The 21,164-nt window shown below is 41.6% G+C and overlaps 1 protein-coding gene across 1 annotated transcript in view; it reads left to right on the top strand.

Annotated features, from left to right (window-relative positions):
• Nucleotides 1-6,526: 6,526 nt before the first annotated feature.
• col5a2a (collagen, type V, alpha 2a) overlaps nucleotides 6,527-21,164 on the top strand; it is a 36,077-nt gene continuing 21,439 nt past the window's right edge. The window contains exon 1 of the mRNA XM_035651357.2: nucleotides 6,527-6,774. Within this exon, the coding sequence (XP_035507250.1) occupies nucleotides 6,678-6,774 (97 nt within the window). The 5' untranslated portion in view covers nucleotides 6,527-6,677. The remainder of the gene's footprint in view (nucleotides 6,775-21,164) is intronic.

Below are 21,164 nucleotides of genomic sequence, written 5' to 3'. Positions count from 1 at the left end.
TAATGCACCTGTGTCAGGTATTTAGAAAAATCTAAGTAATCTACTGGTTTCTTTTCATCTCTGTGTGATTGTTTGTCAGGATCATATATTCTCAGATACAACATTGAGTTCCCATTTAACAATAGGCACCATGTGCACTCCATCTGCTCCAACATTCTTCCTGTCAAGTCCAATAGCTTAGTTTACAAGACAACAGCAGGAGTAAAAGGAATTCTGTTTTGTGGATTAAAATGTGATCTTTGAAAATCCGTGGTTGAAACAATGGTAGTTGATGGTAATGGACAGTTACTTTCTGAGGAATAGTAAGCTTTCTGGTGGTGTGTGAGCTCTGTCTGCAGTCTGTTTATTGCAATATTTTGGCAAGCGTAGACTTGGTGACTTAGACCTTGCTAATTATTTCCTTTCTCTGGTTAAAGTTAAAAAAAGCTCCCCTGCTACGTCTGTCAATACCATCTGATCGATGTGCACCTAGAATGTCTGTAAGGGGAGCACAGAATATACAGTCATTGCATATTTTGTTTGCAGAAAAATATTGAGACCACAAACCAAAAATTGCCTATTCATATTAATTTATGTCAATATAGTATAGGGGGAGGAGAATGTGTGACATATGCAGTTGCACAGTTTCGGCACAGTTATAGGACCTAGGGCTTTGGTTGGCCATCATGGGATACCATCTCACTCTACAGATGCTACTCTTCATCACAAGGGAAAAAAATTAATTAAACAGGAGGAGTTTATTTCTAAGGGAGGAGACGGTAGAGTGAAATGAAGGATGAAGCCAGTTTTTCTTAACTACTTCCTTCTACAACGGCCTTGTCCTACATAATGTTCTTGGATGAAAATCAAGGTCTGCCTCCTTGAAATGCTGCAAACCCAGTACAATGCAACCTGACCCCAACCCTGCCTCACACTAGAATAACAGCAGAAGTTGTTGTTGCATGTGTTTTGCTTGGAACAATAACAGGAGTGTAACCAACGGAAATCAATATCAGGGTTTCAACTAATTGTCTAACAAACTATACATCGTGTCTATTATTTGATTCATTGTATGAGCAACAGTTACTATGGATTAGTCTGTGGGCTTCCAGACATCTATGTTGTCACCAGTGTCTCAGAAAAAGTTGTGTAAGCAAAGCTTATGTGATGCTAATGAAAAGGCATATGTGTTTGGTATCTCATGGCTATTGAATATGCTGATGTTTCATAAAATGTGTGAATAAATCCATACTTTGAAATTAATATACAATGCCTGTGTAGCCACTCGCTCAGAGATCTTGAAACTGGTCAAGTATATATCGCAAAGAAAAACAAATACTGTATATTCATCAACTGTAATTCAAGCTTGGAGCTTGGCTACAACACAAACAAGGAGCCCTTCTTTATCCCTGGTGGGACTACACTTAAAGAGTTACATCTGGGTTGAGAAGAACACAAATATCTGCCCCTACAACTGGCGTCAGGTTGTGGGAAAGCAGGAGGCCCCTTCAAAATATATAAAGACAGCAAATACGCCAATGTTTTTCTGCAATGTTGGCAAAAGTCCGCAAAATATTTAGAAAAAATGAATAGCTTAGATACCGAATATTGGAAGACGGGGAGAGAGGAACGTTAAATTTATGGAGGCTGTTTTCACATTAGACATTTCGACATGTAAGAGTAGGAAAAGCACAGGTTAAAGTAAAGTATTGATTCTAATTAATTGTTAATGTTAGTTACACATTTTCCTACTATGAGTATGAAAAAGTACTGCTGAAAATGTCTTAGCTACTTGCTGAATAAGAGGAAGAGTGTTTTATTTCATTTTACAGTATATATTTCATTCTACTTTATTTTGAAGGTTGGTGTCATTTTAAATGTAAATCAGAAATGTTTTGTCATTAGTTTGAGCTCAGAAGCTGCATCTGTACCATAATGTCAGCAGACCTTAATGCTAACTTAATTTTAACCAAGGGTTTCGTTAGCTTACATTGAGAGACAATAGACCATTTTCACGGCAGAGGTAGCGCTTTGAATAAAGTGAGTAACACCTGTGTTTACTTACTACTTCATGTCAAAATGTCTGCTGTGAAAAAAGGTCTGTTTGCTAGCATAAGGTTCTGTGTGCCTTGCTAACGTTAAGTGCCCCTTTGCTAATTTAGCAATTTTTCCAGCGTTAACATTGTTGTAGTGTTTGCCACACAACGAAAATTTGCAGTGTTGCTGCGACAGAGACAACGAGGAACCAGTCTGCCAGTTGATGGAGGCTTGTTGGAAGGAGTACACTGCAGTTAAGGTAGGGAATTACTTTTTTCCTGCCAATGTCTTCTGCTCCTCAAAGATTATATTAGGTACATTGGGCTATTGTCATATCAGTCCGCTGCCAAGGCTAAGTTAAGTTTTTAGTGTAAAAACAATAATACCAGTGCAAGCAAATAAATCCTCTTATTGAGAGCTGACAACTAACTTAATGAGCTAAATGTAAATGAATAAATCAAAACTAAGAAAAATCAAGCACAAGCCTCAAAGCAGAAAATTAACATGCTGGTAAACGAGTCATGGCAATAAAAGGATATATGCTTAATAGAGGGAAGAGGAGATCATGTTGTAAACTGTGCCTCTATCATTCTGCTATATCTTTTACCATGCATATGCACATGTAGTTTTATGTTTCTACACCACAGATATAACATGTATGTTAATGATTTACTAATCAAGAAGAATGGATAGAGCAAGAAAACTGTGGCCTCAAACCAAGTAGGCCATATATTTACTTATGCACTGGGATAAATCAGTTCTTTTTCCATGTTCCATGTCGAAAAAGACGAAGATATAATGTTACACCTGCCAATGCCAAGTCTCCATTCTGGCCACATTATTTATAACCTTGACCTGATTGATATCCTGCAGCCTATCCAACCTGCACCATTTCATTCTGTATGAACAAAGGAGAGGAAAGTCAAGCGTATAAGGCAGGAAGCAGTGTTGGATAGCAATCTCCAAAACTCCTGAAATCTGAAATTGTAATAATCCTTCTTTTTTTTATGTGACTGTTAGTGCTGACAGGATAATGATAGTACCTGACATTTGTTCATGACTCTGTGCATTTATGTAAAAAGAACCCTGATTTGTAGATTGATGCCTGTTGGACAGCAAGGCCTCTGACAAGAAGTAGGGTAGATGTACAGTGTGCATGCAAAAGCTTCATATTATGAACAATGGAAAAAACTACAAGCGTCAACAGATTAAGTTTGCAGCAAGTTTTAGAAATTGACCAAATGTGCATATATGTTTATAGCTATTTATAGCCACAGAAGTAAAGATCGTTGTCACCAGAATATGTAGTTTTTCATAATGTACACTTCTATTTTTTGGGTGTTAGGGCCAGTTTGTCACGGTTAGACTGATACCCGAAAATTCTTGTTGTACTACTTTTAAAATCTAAACTAGATAACTTCTTGCCAGCTAGTTTGAATTTAACATAAGGCTCGGCATATTCTACATTTTCCTAGGGCCAATGAAATCCCTTAATTTAGTCTTTGTGGTCACATAATTTGTCTGATGTTATTCAGGTTTTTCATTAATGGATTGTCTATTTCATCTTTTTAGAGCAATTATAAATGAAGATAAAAATTAAACCTGACAATTATTTTGAAATTATTCTGTTCAACTGCAACACGAATTATATCATTCACAATGTATTCATGTGGGCCTACCTGCTAAACGTCATTGCATGATGGCCAGGGGAGAACACAACTGCTTTGTGCTGCAAAATATTGCAGTTGGCATGCGTCTTGTGAAGGGCACTCATGGTGACAGTTGGACAGTTTGACCTATCAGTTGTTATTTTTCCCCATGCAAGCTATTTTCAGATAATTTTCATAAGATTCTTGTTCATTTGTTTGTAAATTCTTGAATATTTATAGGAACTATTGCAAAAACCAAATTATTAAAAACGAGAAGATGTTTATTAAGAAATGCCACCAAACAAGCTTGAGAGTAACCATGGTTATGAAAAGCTTCTGTTTCTGCTGTAGAAAGCAAAGTGTCATCTTGAAGCTCGCTGCTGTACTTGTACCCTACACCTCAAAGGAGGGTGTTACACTGTGTGACAGAGCGGCAGTGGGAAGGGTCCAGTTTGAGGAAGGCCCAACATGTCAGCTCTGTGACAGAGTGGTGACCTTTCCAGGGTCTCACCCAGTGTCAGCAGGGACTGGCTCCATCCCACCTGAGACCCTCAAAGGATAAGCAGTAATGGTTAGATGAAGGGATGGACTTCTGTTTGCTAGAAACAATAGTTCCCAGCTGTTTCAGGAACTTATTTAACCTGCACTTCAAAAGACAGTTGGAACCTGTTTTTAACGATTTACTTAAAGTAGAAAGAAATGGTCTTGGGGCTGACAGTCACACGAGAAAATTAAACAACTTTAAACTGTAAATAGTTTAATTGTAAATTAATGCAATGATTCCCTGGTAAAAAAAGTACAAGTAGAAAGGCACCCAGATCTGAATGCAGCTTAATGTTGTTTACTTTTGGCAAAATCAGTTGCAAAGCAATCGTGTATTGTCACCACAGGGGACTAACCATGATTTACACTAACTGATTCCCAGAGCACCTACACTCCCTTTGGCTACAGTCTCTGCAATGACAAAATCTTTGGCAAACAGGCTGCAACCGGCAGTGTTAGCCAGTGGCTAACTTCATCTGCCAGTTTTCGGAGAAAATGTTTTGTGTGAGTCCTGCAGCAGAGGGACCCTGAATTGGCTGACCTGGTTTGTGGGCAGGGCCGACAAGAAAACAGCTGTCTTTCTCATTAGCTCTGCTGTAGTCTCTTACACCCCCCCCCCCCCCCCCCCCCCCCCCCCCCTCTACACACACTCACACAAACACACTGTCTGATGGAAAGTCAATCACCTGACGCTTTTAGCACCTTTTGAACATGACACACAGCTGTTTCCTGTCACACAGTTCAGAGTGTGTGGCGAAGCTCAGGCAAGAAACTTTGGTGCCATTGCAATTAGTTGTGTATAAATGTGAACTTAACATAAGGCTCGGCATATTCTAAATTTTCCTAGGGCCAATGAAATCCCTTAATTTAGTCTTAGTGGTCACATAATTTGTCTGATGTTATTCAGATTTTTCATTACTGGTTGTCTATTTCATCTTTTTAGAGCAATTATAAATGTGACTTTATTTCAACAGGCAGATAGATTCAGATGTGTATTCAATATTAATATATTTATTTAACCACATGAGTTTGTTTGGCCTGATTTATATCTACACTATTAAAAATTGGTTGTGCTGACGTGGCTCCTCTGTTGAGATGACTGAGTTGTTGTTTAAAATACATACATTTGTGTACATAGTAACATCCTGTTTGTGTCCAGATTACTTATTGTTCCTAATCAGGATTCACCATATAAGAATGAGGACGTGAAAAAATTGTTCCACAGGGAAACCCCACCGCCTTCCCCCCCCTTCTTTTTATTTTCCCAAAGATGAATCAATGCTAATTCTTTATGAGCCATTTCAATGACTTGCAGAGCTGAACTACTACGAAATCCCTCGATGTCACTGAGTAGGGAAAAGGAATAGCTTTTCATTCCAAGTAGTCCCATTTGACAGATGCAGGATCAATCGGTCTCTGGCTTGTTTGTATACAAGCTACATATTAGATGTACACTGGAATTTGGCATGATTTGTACCTCTATTATGGTACTGTAGGTTAAGGTATCATTAACCTACAGTTAAGGTACCATTAACCTAAAGCTTTAAAGTTTATATAAGTTAAATTTTACACTTTAATCAGATTAAAACTTGCACTGACGCCATGGCTGGTTTCCATGTTCTCGCCCAGAACATGGAATGAGTCAAATTAGTCAAGAGGTGCTGACCTCAGATTTCTCTCTAAATTTACACTCAGGATTCTTTGGGATGACCACCTACAGTCACGACCACCCAAAGTGACTGTCACACAGTTTCAGACTGCCTTCTGCACTTTTCTTTTTGTCACTCAGGACAGTCCATTCAGGACAGTCTAACTAAACAAGTTGTCTAGCAGTCTTGGGTGCTCCAAATTCTTGACTGAAATTTCTCATCAGAAAATAACAAGAGTTATAAAACTCTATTCTTGCGTATAATTGCCCCGTATTCTCAGCTTTCTGTGTGTCTTGTTTGGTGCCCCACAGACTGCAATAAAACAGCTCTTTTATTATCTTGCTTAGCAACCACCTCTGGAGAGAGGCAAAAAAATCATTGACATCTAAGCAAACAAGCAAAGTCATGTTGTTGTTGTTTTTTTTACCCCTTATCTGTTCACCGGCATCTCTTTTTTTCACCTGTGAGTCCAAGTGTAGAAGATTTCACTTTGAAGTACAGCGACACGAGACAGAAAGAATCACTGGAAAGTATGAGAACTTGTGAACATGGGTGTAGTTCTCCCACAGCCACAAAAGCCTGTGAGAGGATGGTTAAGGGAGAGGGCTGAAAAAAGGGGGAGGAAAATTAGGCCCGCCAGCATTCTTCTCATTTAAAGCTGTAACTACACAAAAAAAAAGCACTCACGCAGTCTGGGCTGGGTCTGCTTGCTGCTTACAAGGAGAGGCACTCTTGTATCCATGGTGGTGCAGTGATAACCTGAGCAATTTTTTTTCTTTTTCTTTTTTCTCTGCACACAAGGGAGGCTCATGTCTTTCTAATGGACATGATGAGCTTTGTGCATTTAAGGACTTTCCTTTTTCTGGTGTTCTCCGTAGCTCAGGTTTTGATTGTTACATGTCAAGACGCGACCAGTGGTAAGTGAACCCCTCTTCTGTTTTCTTTGACACATAATTGCTGTTGGGTATGTGTGAAGTTGGCTGACCTTCAAAAATTTGCTTTTGACTTTTTTAGTCTGCTCCTCATTAAGGAAGAAGTTACTTTACTTAAGTCAGATACTGTTCATTTCCTACATTGTTAGTTGGTTAAGTTGTGCCAAAGTGAATTCTCCTTGTACATGGTGACTTGAATTTTGTTCTATTGCTTTGTTAAGAACTGACCTTTTTTTCCTAGTGAATAGCAGCTGAATACATAACATGATTGATATTGTCCTTACTATTTGAAGAGTATGTGTAGCTCAGAGAAAAGTCATAAAAGACGAGAGTAGCTCCACTGTGGATTATCTGCAATTGGCAAATGAGCCCTGTGTGTCAGGAAACAGTCCTGTGGACATCTGTCAGTGATTGCAAAGTGATGTCACCGTCAGGCACTGAAAATGTGCAGAGGAGGGAAATGAGCACCTTTGCGGTTTTACATCCACTCACGCACCACCCCACCACTTTGGAACATTCATTAAGTGTTACCAACCCCCCCCCCCCCCCCCAACATCCATTCAGTCTACATTGTACATCTGCAAAAAGAATTTCAGTTCATGTGCCTCTCAGGGAACACAGACTGCACTTTAATTCAGGGCAGATGTGAGGAGACATGAGAAGCAGAGATGCTATTGGATTCTCTGAGTCACTGAGATGTGTGCGGCTGCAGATTTCTTCAGCTGGAAAACACAGAGAGCTGGAACACCTGAGTGTTCTTGTTTTACTTGAACTGTGCTTCCCCCAATTTTTTTTCCTCGGCTGGAGTGCTTGATTTCTTTTGTCGTCACGGGGACTGTGTTGATTCTACATATGATGTCATCATGGCCCACACTGAGCTGTGGAAAGTTCATTTGATGGGGCCCCTGTGGGAGTTTGGCATTGAGCAGTACAGCAGACAGCATTGTTTATTGGTTTAAACTGCCATTCCCCATTTAAGTTTTTCTTTCATTATATCATTAACTAAAAGAGGTCTTCAAGTAAAATGCTTTTTAAGTTCAGTTCCCCAATATGCAGAGACAGTCCTGTGATAGCGTGGGGACCAGATAGAGCACCACCTTGTGGTGAATGCAGCACAGACCACGAAATATGTCTCATACCGTTTGTGTGCAGTTAAACTGGGTTGAAGAAATGATCTTATTTAACACATAATACTGCCATTTGAAGAATGGGGAAACACTGCAGTGATTTAAAAAGGGAATATGTTACATGACCATGAATTAAGTTACAGCTTTACCAAACTTTACTGCTCCGACATGACCCCGGGGGAAACGCCTGTGAATTAATTTATGTTTGTCTCAAGTAGTTCTTGGAGGCTGTGTTTAAATCAGCCCCTCCACCCCTGTTGAGAAACTGACTCTGTCCATATTTGTTCATGTGAAACTACACAGTGATCTTGCGGGCTTCTTTCCATGGAATAGTGGTGGGTGAGGTGATTGCATTTCGACCAAATAAAAACAGTGGAAAGTTCATGGATTGTGTAGACTGTAGACTAAAGGGAAAATGTGATTTGCCAGCGTCTCGAAACAACGTATGTGTGTGAGAGAGAAGGGGGGGGGGGCAGATTTCATTGGTATTGAAAGCTGACTTTGGCACAAAAAGTTGGGGGGTTTGATTCCTGGTCATTCCAGTGTGGGCCCTTAATGCTACCTGCCTTGGTGATTGTAAGTCGCGTTGGACAAAAACGACAGCAAAATTAATGTGATGTAATATAGCTAGACATTCCCAGAACAATCCCCCAATAAACTTTATTACGTACTTTTAGCGTGACGAACACAGACCTGAGGTGCAGTATTGTTCGTGGTCATGGCTTCACTTACCGGTGTCACGCTATTTAATTTGCACTTTTATATGGCATTTTGCAATCTCAAATTAAGTATTGCTGAATGTTAATGAAACGACATAATCATAGGTAGATTCATACTCTCAGAAAAGTCTATAAGCACAACATTTTTCAGTCAGTTCAGAAATTAATCTACGTAGGTCTCTGAGATTGTTGGAAAGATTTCTGAGGGCTCTGACTGGAATTTGGAAATCGAACATATACTGCCTCGAGACTGAAAACATGTTTAAAGCAAATGTTGCAAATTTTGGTCAATACAGTTATACAGCTCCCGATGGAAGCCTTATGCCTGCACATGTGCGTTAAGTTTGCTTTGTAGAAGAATATAAGTTGGCAAATAAGATCAAGGAGCAGACTTTAAGCTCACAATTGGAAATGGTGACGCCAGCACAGATCACGGGATCAAAAATATAGTATAGCCCTCGGACAAAACCTCCAGCCTACAGTATAATGGGAGAAGCAGAGGTGTTCAAATAATATTTGGAGTAAGGTTTAAAGACATGAACATGGAAAAGGGGGGGGGGGGGGGAAACAGCAACTGACTCCAATAACAAAAAGCAGGACTCTGCGCCCAGAGTTGAACCAGAGAGAATCAGGCCCTTGTGTGTGTGCATGTTTAAACATTATTCCTCCCAGACGCTGACTTAGCTGTAAAACATCTTCAAAGATGCCACTTAGCGCCTTACATCAAAGAGACCAAACACTTTGTGAGACCAATGGTGTACTTTAGTATGTTGGCAGAGTTACGTATATTTGGTTGTCACCAGGTTTTTGATAGCCACCACGACCATAAAGCGAATCAACCTGAAAAAGTTTTCCCTCACCGAGCGAAGCACCGAAACTGAATGCAAAAAATAAATAAAAAATCTGCTATTCCAAATTAACAAAAACCTCACACCGTCCTCTAAATTTGCTTCCAGTTGTTGTTGCCACATCACTGACATTGCAACAAATGGGCTGTTTTCTAGCAAAGCTGAAATGTCCAAACATGTGAATTCAACCAGGTCCACAGACGGCTTTGATCATAAACACATGCTGCATTTCTGAGCTATGACTTGATTACACGCCCCTTTTCTTCCAGAGTTTAAGGGGGTCGCGCTCACGGGATTGTACATCGTCTCGGGTTGGAGGAGGACCAGGTTGAATCAGTTGTCTGATGTGTGGTGTCTGGCTCTGAACCTGGGATCTCTTGGTGGCACAGACGATGGAGCTGATAAGAGTTTTAATGCTGGCTGTGCCTAGAAGAACAGCTCCATGGGAACTGCTTATAAACCAAATTATTGCAGTCAGCAAATGGAGGCGTGGGTTGGGGGGGATGACTTCCAGATGTTAAAATAGTCGCTTTGGCAGTAGTCGGAAAATATCTTTCCTTTTTTTCCCCCTTTTTTTTTTGTCTTAGCCTGAGAGATAATTAGAAAGGGGAGGATGGCTGATGAAAGACATCACGTGTCAATATTGCTTTAGTGTGACTTGAGCATGGAGAGATGTGGTCCTCGCTCGCTCTTGGCTTGCCCAAACACCCTGAGAGCATACAGTATAATCTCCCTCATCTCAACACTGGACACCTCCACAGGTTCAAGTTAAAGTAACTATTTGTTCAAAAGCCATGCAATTATGCCTCCTCCCGGCAGGTTTCCCACTGCTTGATTGGCACTTACTCACCAGTCTCCCCTGTGATCCTTTCAGCCTGTCCGTGTGGGAGGATGACAGGACAACGCAAACACAGAACGGGCTGGGTTTCCCCGAGTGCTGTAATCGTCTGAATTTCATTCTGATTAAAAATATGCCAGAGCTGCTATACTTATACTAATCACAGAGCAAGTGGTTGGCCGGTAACTTTGCACGTGAAATAAATTAAACCAATTCCAGTTGATTTTTGTACAGTTCATGGGTACACAAGTCTATGTTGTCCTATGTCGGGAAAAAAAAAGTTGAAAATGAAGGGGGTGCTACACCGATTCTCCACCAAAGGTTCAATTTACTTAGTTAGAAAAGTAAATACCTACAAAAAGTAAATAATACAATAAAATAGGACAATTTCAGTGCCAATCAGTCATCAGGGGTGCAGGGTCTGGAGACCCCCGGCAACCAAGTGGATGACATCACATGGGTTTGCCAAGGTAGCGGAGGGCAGTGTAGTATGAATATGTGAGCTGCAGAAGCGTTCTGTCCTGCAGTCCCGACAGCCATGATAGCCGTTGATGGCGGCGGCAATTTGATCCTGATATATCTTCCAGTGGCCATGTGTGAAACACAAAACTCACACTCCCAGAGGCCCCTCTGATTCCTCACTCAGGCTGTGGGCTCGTCCATCTTATCGTCCGGCCATCTCACGTTACCCATGATGAAAGAAGGGAGATGCTCTCTTTTCCATCAGTCACAGCTCTCTTCCACTCGAAAAATGCTTTCCTAAGTTAGAAAAAACTAAATCTTGATAGTCAAGTCAATTTCACAAAAACTGGCAATGTTAAGATTATTAGAAGTCAGCAAATAGCAGACAGGGAGGGGCTATAGATGCTAATCAGTTGCATTATGGGAAAGGCCTTAAATGATATCTCACCCTCTGCCTCCACAGTTTATTCTGCCTCTTGTCACTCCTCACACTTCATGGAAGTGCCTTTAATTGTTCACAAAAGTAATGATTGTTAGCTGACATCTCACACAGGCTCACATTATTTCTTCCCACAATTAAGAAGTAATATTGTCCATCCACGAATACCAGGAAAGCAATCATGACCGTCAAGTTAATACTTCCGAGAAGTCGGCCATCGCTGGTGCACAGTGAAGTTTGCCTGAGCAGTGTTTGTACAGCTGGTTGTCGTTTCTTTCCGGGAGATCGGGATGACTTTTGCCCTCCGGAGCTTTCTGTAGGTTGGCAGGTCTCAGTGTTATATGGCACTTGCCTTCGTACATGTTCTCTGTCTCTCCCCTGGTGACAATTTTCAAAGAGCGCTGTAATTGCTCTTAATCTTCCAATTTTATGTCCCATCTGGGAAGCTCTCTCTCCCCGTGGTGAAGAGTTTCATTGTCAGTAATTAAAAATTATTGTCATTATAGGTAATGTGTGTATGTGTCGGATGTAGCTTTACTCTGTCTTGCCGTAAAACTGATAATGTCTTTCAATTAAGTGGAACAAATATTTTTGATGTGGCTTTCTGATGTCTGTATCGTTCTTAAACGTTACGCTGACACCTACTTGTTTAAATGCCACAAAATGGCGACCGTCGGCCATAATTGCGGGTTGTGGTTTGGCCTAAACTCTTAAGTTGTAGCTCGGTTGCATGTTACAGCTTCTGAGGGTGAACCAGTGGTGCCCCATGGCCGCTGGTGGGTGACGAGGGTTAGCAATGTGGCCAAAGATATGTTTAGGCCCTTAACAACTTGTTGGACAGCTGATTGACTTAACAGTGAAATGCCTCATGTTAGTGCGGCAAAGTACTTCTGAGTCCAGGTGGTCCTCCACTCTAGCAATGCTTGCATTTCTGCAGTGTGTTAAATGTAATGATACTTTTAATTCACTGCTCAGTGTCGAGGCTTGTATGCCTGCTCTCATGTGCTTAATATTTCTATACCAGTAAGTCTTAAAGCGGTGATGATCTCAGACAAAATGAATCATTAAAATGAATGTTCCAAGGACTTTAATTATACAAACAATGGATATTCACTACGAGCCTTGCGTTCAGGGGGGAAAATATTAGGCTTAGTAGAGATCCAGCACACACTGTGCTGGTGTCTCCACTGCACAGCACTGCCAAATCTCAGCCGAGGGTATGGGGTTTCTTCATATGTCATCTGCAATCACACTCATACGGTGTGTGAGGCGAATATGTGTGTTAGCTGGGAGCGGCGTCAAGTGTGATTCACTGGTGTCCTGCGAAGAAGAAATCAGAGGTGATGAAAATGTGAGTGAGATGAGTGAGAAAGTAGAGCTGAGGAGATTCTAGGTATTAAAGGGGCAGTAAGCGATTCCAAAGCAATAGATGTTTTGTAAGAATCTGTAAATATTTCTTCGAAAAAAACAAAAACATGGTGCGGAACGCACAAACAGTTTGAGTTTGAGCTTCACTCTCCGACACCTTAAGAGACAAGCTAGTGATGTCGCTACGACTCAGGACTCGCCAGTCTCCCGTATTGGGGGTCGAAGCTCCCTCAGTGCAGAAAAATCACAACAACAACAAAGGGAGAGACAAACTTTTTGCAAAATCGCTTATTGCCCCTTTTAGAGACATTTTAAAAATGTCATCATCATTACAAAATGGCATTGGACATCTACAAAGGTTTTGTGACAGCTTTAAAACACATCCAGTAGGAAAGTCAGTTGTTCAGGGGAAAAAAAGGGGCACATTCTTGTGACACAATGTGAGTCTGTGCTGTCCCTTACCCACTGGCTGCAATGTCCAGTCAGTGTTTTTGCCCAAACAGACACTTCTCACATTGAACCAGACCCATTAAATGTGGAAATGTCTACTCCTAGCCGGTGACTCATGGCCACCGTTCAACCTCCATGATTTCACCAATGGGATAAAGTGCTGCTGCGGAGACGTGTCCCAAAACGGGGCCTTTTCGGGAAGACATCTCTGAGGCTTTGTGAGAAATGAGTTTGCAAAAGCTCGAGATGATTTAGTTTGAATTGAAGTCACAAGCAGGGCCTTTACTCACCAGTCTTCACAAGCATCCCTACCGCTCAAATTTGAGTTGTTTATTGTATGTGGAAAGAAACAAATCTGGTAAATAACAGCTCACTATTTAAAATTATATCCTAAGGACTCGCACTGAGAACTTTGTAAATATACTTCAGAATGAACGGAAAGCCACATGGGATTTGCCTAAAGAAACAGTATCCGGCAGAAATAACCTTGTATTGCTTTGTTGTATTGACATTTTCACCCTGGCTACATACCAGTTCCACACCAGCAACATTAGCTCTGGTTTACACAGCTTGAACTATGTTGTGGACCATGCCAGTCTCTATTTACCTGGGCTAAATCCGAGCACTGAGTACAGGCTCTGAGGCTTGATTTCTATTTAACCTTACACTCCTTCTTGTTTGTAAGTCTTACAAACTGTTATGGCCTGGAATTAGCTCTAAACACACGATGAGACTGAAGGAGGACAACAACATTTCGTCAAAAGGTTTTAACTTTTAATCTGGGCGTAGGTGACGAAGGAAAAAGCAGTTGAAGATCAGAGTGGGAAAAAGACATGGGTGTAAGAGAACGTTGGAGGAGGAGGAGGAGGAGGAGAGTAGTCAAGGCAGGGACAGTGGATAAGAGCTGGAATCTATAATGAGAGAAAAACTAGACTGAGAATGTGAAAGGGTGTGGAGGAAGGGGCGACGAGGGAAGCCCAGAGGGCTGTTTGATAGCTGTCTACAATGGAAAAAAAAACCCTCTCTCTCTGTTCGTGGCAACAGACTGCTCTTACTCCAGCACAGGAAGTCATGTCAAACTGGAATTTCCTCTGAAACTGCACATGTTCAGGCTCGGGTCATTGTTAGTCAGAAGATAAGAGAGACGTTGGAATAAAACATTATGTGATGTTATTATTCCTGGCTTTTTGTGCATCCATAAACAATTAAAAGCACGTTAAGGACAAACAAAAAAAAGAAGGGCACGTAGAAACATGTTAACTTTGCTTTCTCACTTTTCAATCAAAATGAGGTCAGCTGTCGATTTGTTAGCTCTTCAGCTCGACTTCAACAGTCGACTAAGACATGCAGCCTGTTCCTGGGGCCTTTTCGGGAAGACATCTCTGAGGCTCCCGCAGCTGTCGATGACATGTTGGATAAAGTATGCAGCTTTTACTGATGGAAGGGAGGAGTTACAGCAAACATACTGCAACGGATCTGCCAAGATATTACCCCCTGCCGGGCACTGATGACACTGCAAGAACGCTCTCAAATGTTTTACTGCTTTCTTGACATAATGTCACAAGGACATGGGTTTGAATATATATAAATATTTTTCATACATCCTTTGCAATTTACATATTTAACATTATATTAAGTTTTGTAAAAAAATAAATCATATCAGCACGTATCAGATTACGTGTACACCAATTTGAAAATACTGTTTCTGTGATAGGCCAACATATGTGTATATATCAAAATTGGCTGGGTTCCATTCCTCAAATTTGGACCTAATTTCCTACAAAACCTGAAACTAACGGTAACATGATATTTCATCGTTTCATCACCTAGTGATGAAAAAACTAGTGCCACATATAGCATTTTTTTTTACAAGAGGTTCTTTTGTTGGGAAGACATTCGTTTGAGAAAGACCTAAATTACATGCAGCTGCATCCCAGCCTGTATGATTCAGACTCTGTTGATCCACCCACTTGAAGCAATAAAATCAATGCAGCAAAATCTGACTCGCAATAGGCCTTAAAGTGGTGAAGTCCAGTGCAACTTACACCTCCTTTTAAGTTGCACTTACAGTCTACATATGGTAGACTGTATGTGTTAGCAACACATTACAGTGTGTAACTGTGTGTACAATTGCATCGATGTTTGTTGTCTGCCGTAGATGAGCTCTGTTGGGATTTTGAGCCTGACTGATAATGATAATTGGACTTGAGAGATTTAAAAGAAAAAACCTGACAAAGATGAACCTTTGATCACATAAATAAACTGTGAACCAAATGTGTAGCGAGCAAATGTAAATTTGTCGGTGCTCTCTAGTGGACAGATGACATAATGGAGGCTCTAAACTTAACTAACTCAAACATCTTCGTATATCTTTGCTGCAATGTCATTAATCTGTCAAAGTACACAGAAGTTTTGCACGTCTTTGATAGTCTAATATTTCGTTAGCAGACGATGCGTTTCACACGCGCAACCTTGGCCACTCCAGGCCTCACTGACCTCCCACGACTACACTGCATCACAACAGTGCACCACTTCTGACCCAGTCACCTCTCTGTCTCTGTCTCCAGCATTTTACAAAAATACAGGCTCCACTAAACTTCAAGGGCCCCATTGAGCGATAAAGGGAAAGTGATAAATTCTGTGTCCCCCGGGGGCCTCTGCCTGAGTGATGTCACCACAGGGCAGAGGGGCCCCCGCAGTGCTGTCTGCCTTTCAGGCTCTCCTCTCTGCTCAGATATTAAGCACAGCTAACGCTGGATACTGGCCAGCAGAGCCTCTGCACTTTGTCTTCATATAAAAATGTTGAGGGTCCCAGGTGCTCTGTACTTGCAGAGAGGCAGTCACTGGAAACTACCCGAGCCATGCCCCTGTGCTTTTATTTGAGCTAAGTAATGACAGATAGACTCTAGGAGAACAGTTGATGTAGTTCACCTGGAATTAAGTCATAGTTTCCATTTTAGACATGATACTGCGCTGTTGCCAAATAAAGCATATCTGAAAATGTTTGGACCTAAAACCTCTGCTCAGACACTGTTTTCTCTACAGATTCAATCTCTGCTCACAAAAGCCTCTGCTTTGTGTTTGAGTGTTGGGACTGTGGCACATTTGGGAAAATTGCATTTCTATAAATCACGTCACGCAAACTTTCCAAAAAGTGTCTTGAATTTTTTTCAAGATGCAATTGTTTGCATTAGAAAACGTTTGCAGGGTGTTGTAGCTCTAAGCCCTGGATCCAACCTGTTAAGGAATAAGAAGTGACAGAAATAATAGGTTTTATTCTTCTTGACAGTGTTCTCTTTGGATTGGAGTGGTTAAGCTCTTATCTTGAGGGATATTATTAAATGAACCTGTAGATTATATTAAGGGGTGATAGAAGATTTTCTTTGAATTTACCTTCACCTATTTTCTTCTATATGAGAGAAACGACTAAATCTCACAAACTAAAGCGAATATAAATAATGGCAAGCGTATGGCCTTGCAATGTGCAGTCCAGTTGAAAATGTAAATATTTATGGAAAACATCCTCTGCCTGAGGCGTCGTTCATATGATAGAGCGTATGCTGGTGTCACGACTGAGCAGCTGCATCATTTCTCTGAGTTTTTACAATAACACAGTGGAGGCAGAGGCATTGATAATACTCTATCATCGAGAGATAGGTACAAACTAAAGATAGGTAGGAGAGGAAAAGAAAAAGAAAGAGGAGGGAGCAGGAAGAGGGAAGAAAGAGAGGAGCGTGAGGGTGAAGTCCAAATGGTGACTGTGTGCTTTGACAGGGATCAGGACAAAGAAAGGAGGATGGGAGAGCTTTGACGAGGATATGAGCAAACACAGGCTAATGTGAAAGAAAAAGTGGGATCTAAAAAAGAGCCTCCGGCAGCCATCTGCTTCGAGGAGGGGATGCAGCATCCTTAAATTGCCGTAGCATGGAGGTCAGACAAAATGTGGAGGTAATAAATCTCTCGGGCCTTTGGGCCGTTGCTCCTCACCACCAATAGGACGCTTCATAAAACGACTCAAAACCCTTCCCCACCCGAGGAAGGACAATGGCTGAACATGTGTGTTCCATCTTTGGACTTTTACAGGTCAGCCTGTCGGTCGTAACAGTGGAACATTTTGAAATGAGAAATGTCCCCTTAACCTTTAAGTTGTGACTGTGTGCTACAACGTCAATACTGTGTGTAAAGTATATTGGTAATGTGTGTTCCTGAATTTCTGAGCTTTGATATGTCATTTTGTGCACAACAGAGTGTTGTCGTCGTCGAATTGATTTAGAAACGTGTCAAAGTGCGAGAGTGAAAAAGCCACAACCCTGCACCCAGGAAATTGTTACAGTATCAAGATGTTACATGAATACAACCTCCTTAATCATCAACCATCTGTGATTAGGTTCATGTATTCCCACATGATCACAGTGAGATCACACACAGAGAGAGAGCGAGAGACAGAGAGAGAGAGATTGTGCACAAAAAATGCAAACAGATGGGTTGAGCATTCTCAACACCCCCAACAAAAAAATTAAAAATAACATATTTTCTCACTTAACCCTAACCCCCTAGTGGTAGCCAGCCATGCAAACAATTTCAGAACATTGTTTGCTGTGTCTACGGTAGTGAGCGGGACCCTTCTACCCCGGATAAGCAGTTTTCAAAGGCTTTCTGATTTTGGAGACAGATACATGAAACTTTTGTAGTTCCGTCCAAATTAATCTCACAGGGGGTTCAATGAGATATGTCATTTCTTGTAACTGACCCTTTCACCGCTACACTAGCCTCCTTCGTGTCCCTGTGTTTCGACGTGTGCAGCTAGAACATATTGTGCTGGAAACGACTTTCCTCCGAGTTCCTCGTGTGTACACAATCCACAGTTTATCTTTCACATCTGTCTGTGTGCGCAGTTGATGTAAAACACCAGGGAGCTCCGACCCCTTGTATACATTAACGCTCTGCTCTGATCAACTGGAATGTTTGACGTCACCCATTTTCCCCTGCTGCATACCTGCTTTCACACAAACCAGCCGAATGCACAATTGTTTAACCATATCAAGGCATCGGACAGGTTTATTGGAACTTCACAAATGTAACAGTAGTGATTATACACATTTTGCACTGATTATGTGCATGGATTATTTTTGCAGTTACACAAACTTCTCTTGTGTGTTAAGTTGTGTGTTTTAAGTTTGATTATGTGGTCGGACCCGATGGACAGGTACATGCACCAGGTGTTGTTTGTTAAGTTAAGGTACAATTAAAGGACCTTTCACAGAGAAATATCGTAATGTCTTCACAGATTAGGCTGACCAAAAATCACTAGACAAGCGCGTGTACTTTACTGTAGCTGCTCAAGCTTTAAGAAGTGGAACATACAGCAGGAATATGATGATTTAAACTTAATTGTTTACAATCCAAGTGAGTTATGATAAAAAAACTGGTTGATGACATTCACAGCTTTGTTGGAAACATTCAGAGTCAGATGGCGGCACCATGTTTAATGCAGAGAAAACAAAACAAACCTAAAGAACATGTGGTCACATTACGTCGACAGAAATGGACATAAAGCCACAGAGTATAAAACAAAGACAGACCAGAAGAATAACCCTCATGAAGACCCTGACCTTGGTGAGAGTCTCAGGCAGGACCAAATAGAATTTGGCCTTTGGCATTTGTTGCGAAGAACCTTCGCCGCCTACTAGCTCACATGCAACAGCTTGTGTTTTCTAATTCTATCATTACAGCATATTAGAGCATGCCATCTGTCGTTTGAGCATCACGAGTACACTCACATGCTGTAAAGATCATTTTCCATATGGATCCCCCAGTGAAGGATGATGACAACATGTGGCTACATGTGGCTACATGAATAATCCATCTTTTAGAAGCTAATTCAATCGTTATTCATCTTGCAGGCAATTTTAACATGCAGGTTTGTACAAACACATTTAGCAGCTCTACTGGAAGTTAATGAAATCCAAGGCAAGAGAAAGTGAAGAGTCCATCAGCAGAATTGAGGTGAGGGGGGGGGTTGGGGGGAGTACTGTGATATATCAGGACCACAATCCTCCTTGAACCGAGCATGTGATGGGAACAGTTCATAACTGTGGTCGCCACTTTAAAGGAAGACCCATTGGAGATGCGGCCTGTTGCTGGAAAAGCCCAGACATGCAATCAGAGAGCTACTTACTCATTTCAACTTTCCTGGCAAGAGATTCCCTACCCCTCCCTCAAGATACTGAGCTTTGTTTGTGGAAGCCAAGGCGAAGAGCGTGCTGAAACTAGTTTGTTCTTTTAGATTTCAAGCCCTGTCGACATAACACAGCAAATCCTCAATGCTTCAGACTATTGAACAGACGGGATGGTTTATTTTGACTAATTTAAATAACTCATTCAAGGAACTAATAGTGTGCGGGCTAATGGAAGGGTGTAGATTCACTTTGAAGGGCGACACGGTGTCGACGTGTTAGCCAAGAGGTGGCTGTCGTTGTTTTTGACCCATCACAGCTCAGGCTCTAGGCTAATAAGGTAAAAGGCATCGTCTGATGTTTGTGGAGCGGCTTGTTTTATGGTCAGCTTTATCAGTGGGCCCGTCAGTGTGTTAACGGTCCTTTTACATGGGGATGATTTATGTTTGGCCCAGGACACCAAGGGTTTTAGAGCAGGAAAGAGCCGCTGCTGCAGAGCCACTCCTAAGCAGCTGTAAGTCATCTGCATCTGGACGAGGAATCAGGCCGCGCTGCTCACGGCATTAAGCATGTTTTTTGGACAAGGTTACTCTCACTGGCATGAAGATCTTGTTCAAAAGAACAATGGCAGCATGAGTTACATTCAGTTTGATTCCATAACCTTACCATGCGATGGGCACTATCTTTCTGAAAATGAGACAAAAGGAGGCAGTCGGTTTTGGGACTGCACTGGTCCAACACATCTTTTTTTCGTCTTTTATTTTTTTTGCTAAAGGAAATGAGAGATCCAGTTTAAGATGACTCATTGTTTCCATAAAGTCATTTTCTAACCCCTCGACTTCTGGCTGCAATATATTCTCCCCAAACACTGTTTTAGTATTTCCATATTAGCCAAGGAAAATCCATAAACTACCTCCTTTTTTTCTTTTCTTTTTGGCTCCCTCACATCTGCCAGCTTCATCACACTTGCGGCAGTGCAACAGTACACGTTCCCTCATGGCTGAGTTCTTGCTGACTTCAGAGAGGAGGCTGGCTTCTTCGTTATCTGCCTGACGTCTGATGAACTGTGCTAAATGATAGGTACAGAGCAGACACATGAGTCATGTCGAAGAGCTCCAGACTCCATGTTTTAAAACCATGGAGAGGAAACTGTCTGCACTCCGAGCTGACTGGTGGAAAATCCAAATCAAGCAGTCAGAAGGGAGAATGCCTTTTCACCGCTGTCACGATTGAACTGCGCCGCTAAAGCGTCTGTGGAAAAGTGTGGAGCCTGCAATGAATTAACCCAGAGGAGGGGAAAAAGTGAACGTCCCTCTCCCTCCACCCCCCCAAGGCTTGCGGTGGGGCTTTTAAGGCTGCTCCAGAAAACCACACTTCTCTTCCAGTAAATTTCAAACTCTGCCAACACGCAGCATTTGAAAGCCCTCAAAGTCCGTCAGGAGAAATCGTTCTGCAGCTGAGGAGCACGGAAGTAACACATTTCACATCCTCCTCCAACACTCTGAGGCCAAATAAACATTAATAAAACAGTTTAACAGGAATTCAAGGTTTGTCAGTCCTAGGTATACCTGTGGTATTTCTATGGAACGGCTGAGAAGAAAATCTTTGTGATTCTAAGTGTCCTCTCAAAGGCAGCGAAATTGTTCCATTTGGAGCTCTGGTTCACATTAGACCACAACTCAAACAGTCGGATGTTACTGGACGTTAAAATGGCAGGGAATTTCTCTGCTGGAATACGTTGTGTTTCCAGAGTCGTAAAATACTTTGCGGCTGACAGAACAAGGATGGCTGAGAAAGCATACCTTCAGGTTGCTAGTTACAGTGCTGATCTTCTAAAGTACACACAGACAAAAAGCTGTAGTCGTTCTCAGCCAACACAGCCGCACGAGAGAAGCAGGACGATAAAAGAGTCTCTGGCTCTGTTTTATGTCAAATGGGCATTTACAGT

Source organism: Scophthalmus maximus, chromosome 14 (genome assembly GCF_022379125.1).
Source record: "Scophthalmus maximus strain ysfricsl-2021 chromosome 14, ASM2237912v1, whole genome shotgun sequence".
NCBI lineage: Eukaryota > Metazoa > Chordata > Actinopteri > Pleuronectiformes > Scophthalmidae > Scophthalmus > Scophthalmus maximus.
Note: the sequence above shows the minus strand (reverse complement) of the source record. Positions and strands in the feature narration are given on the sequence as shown.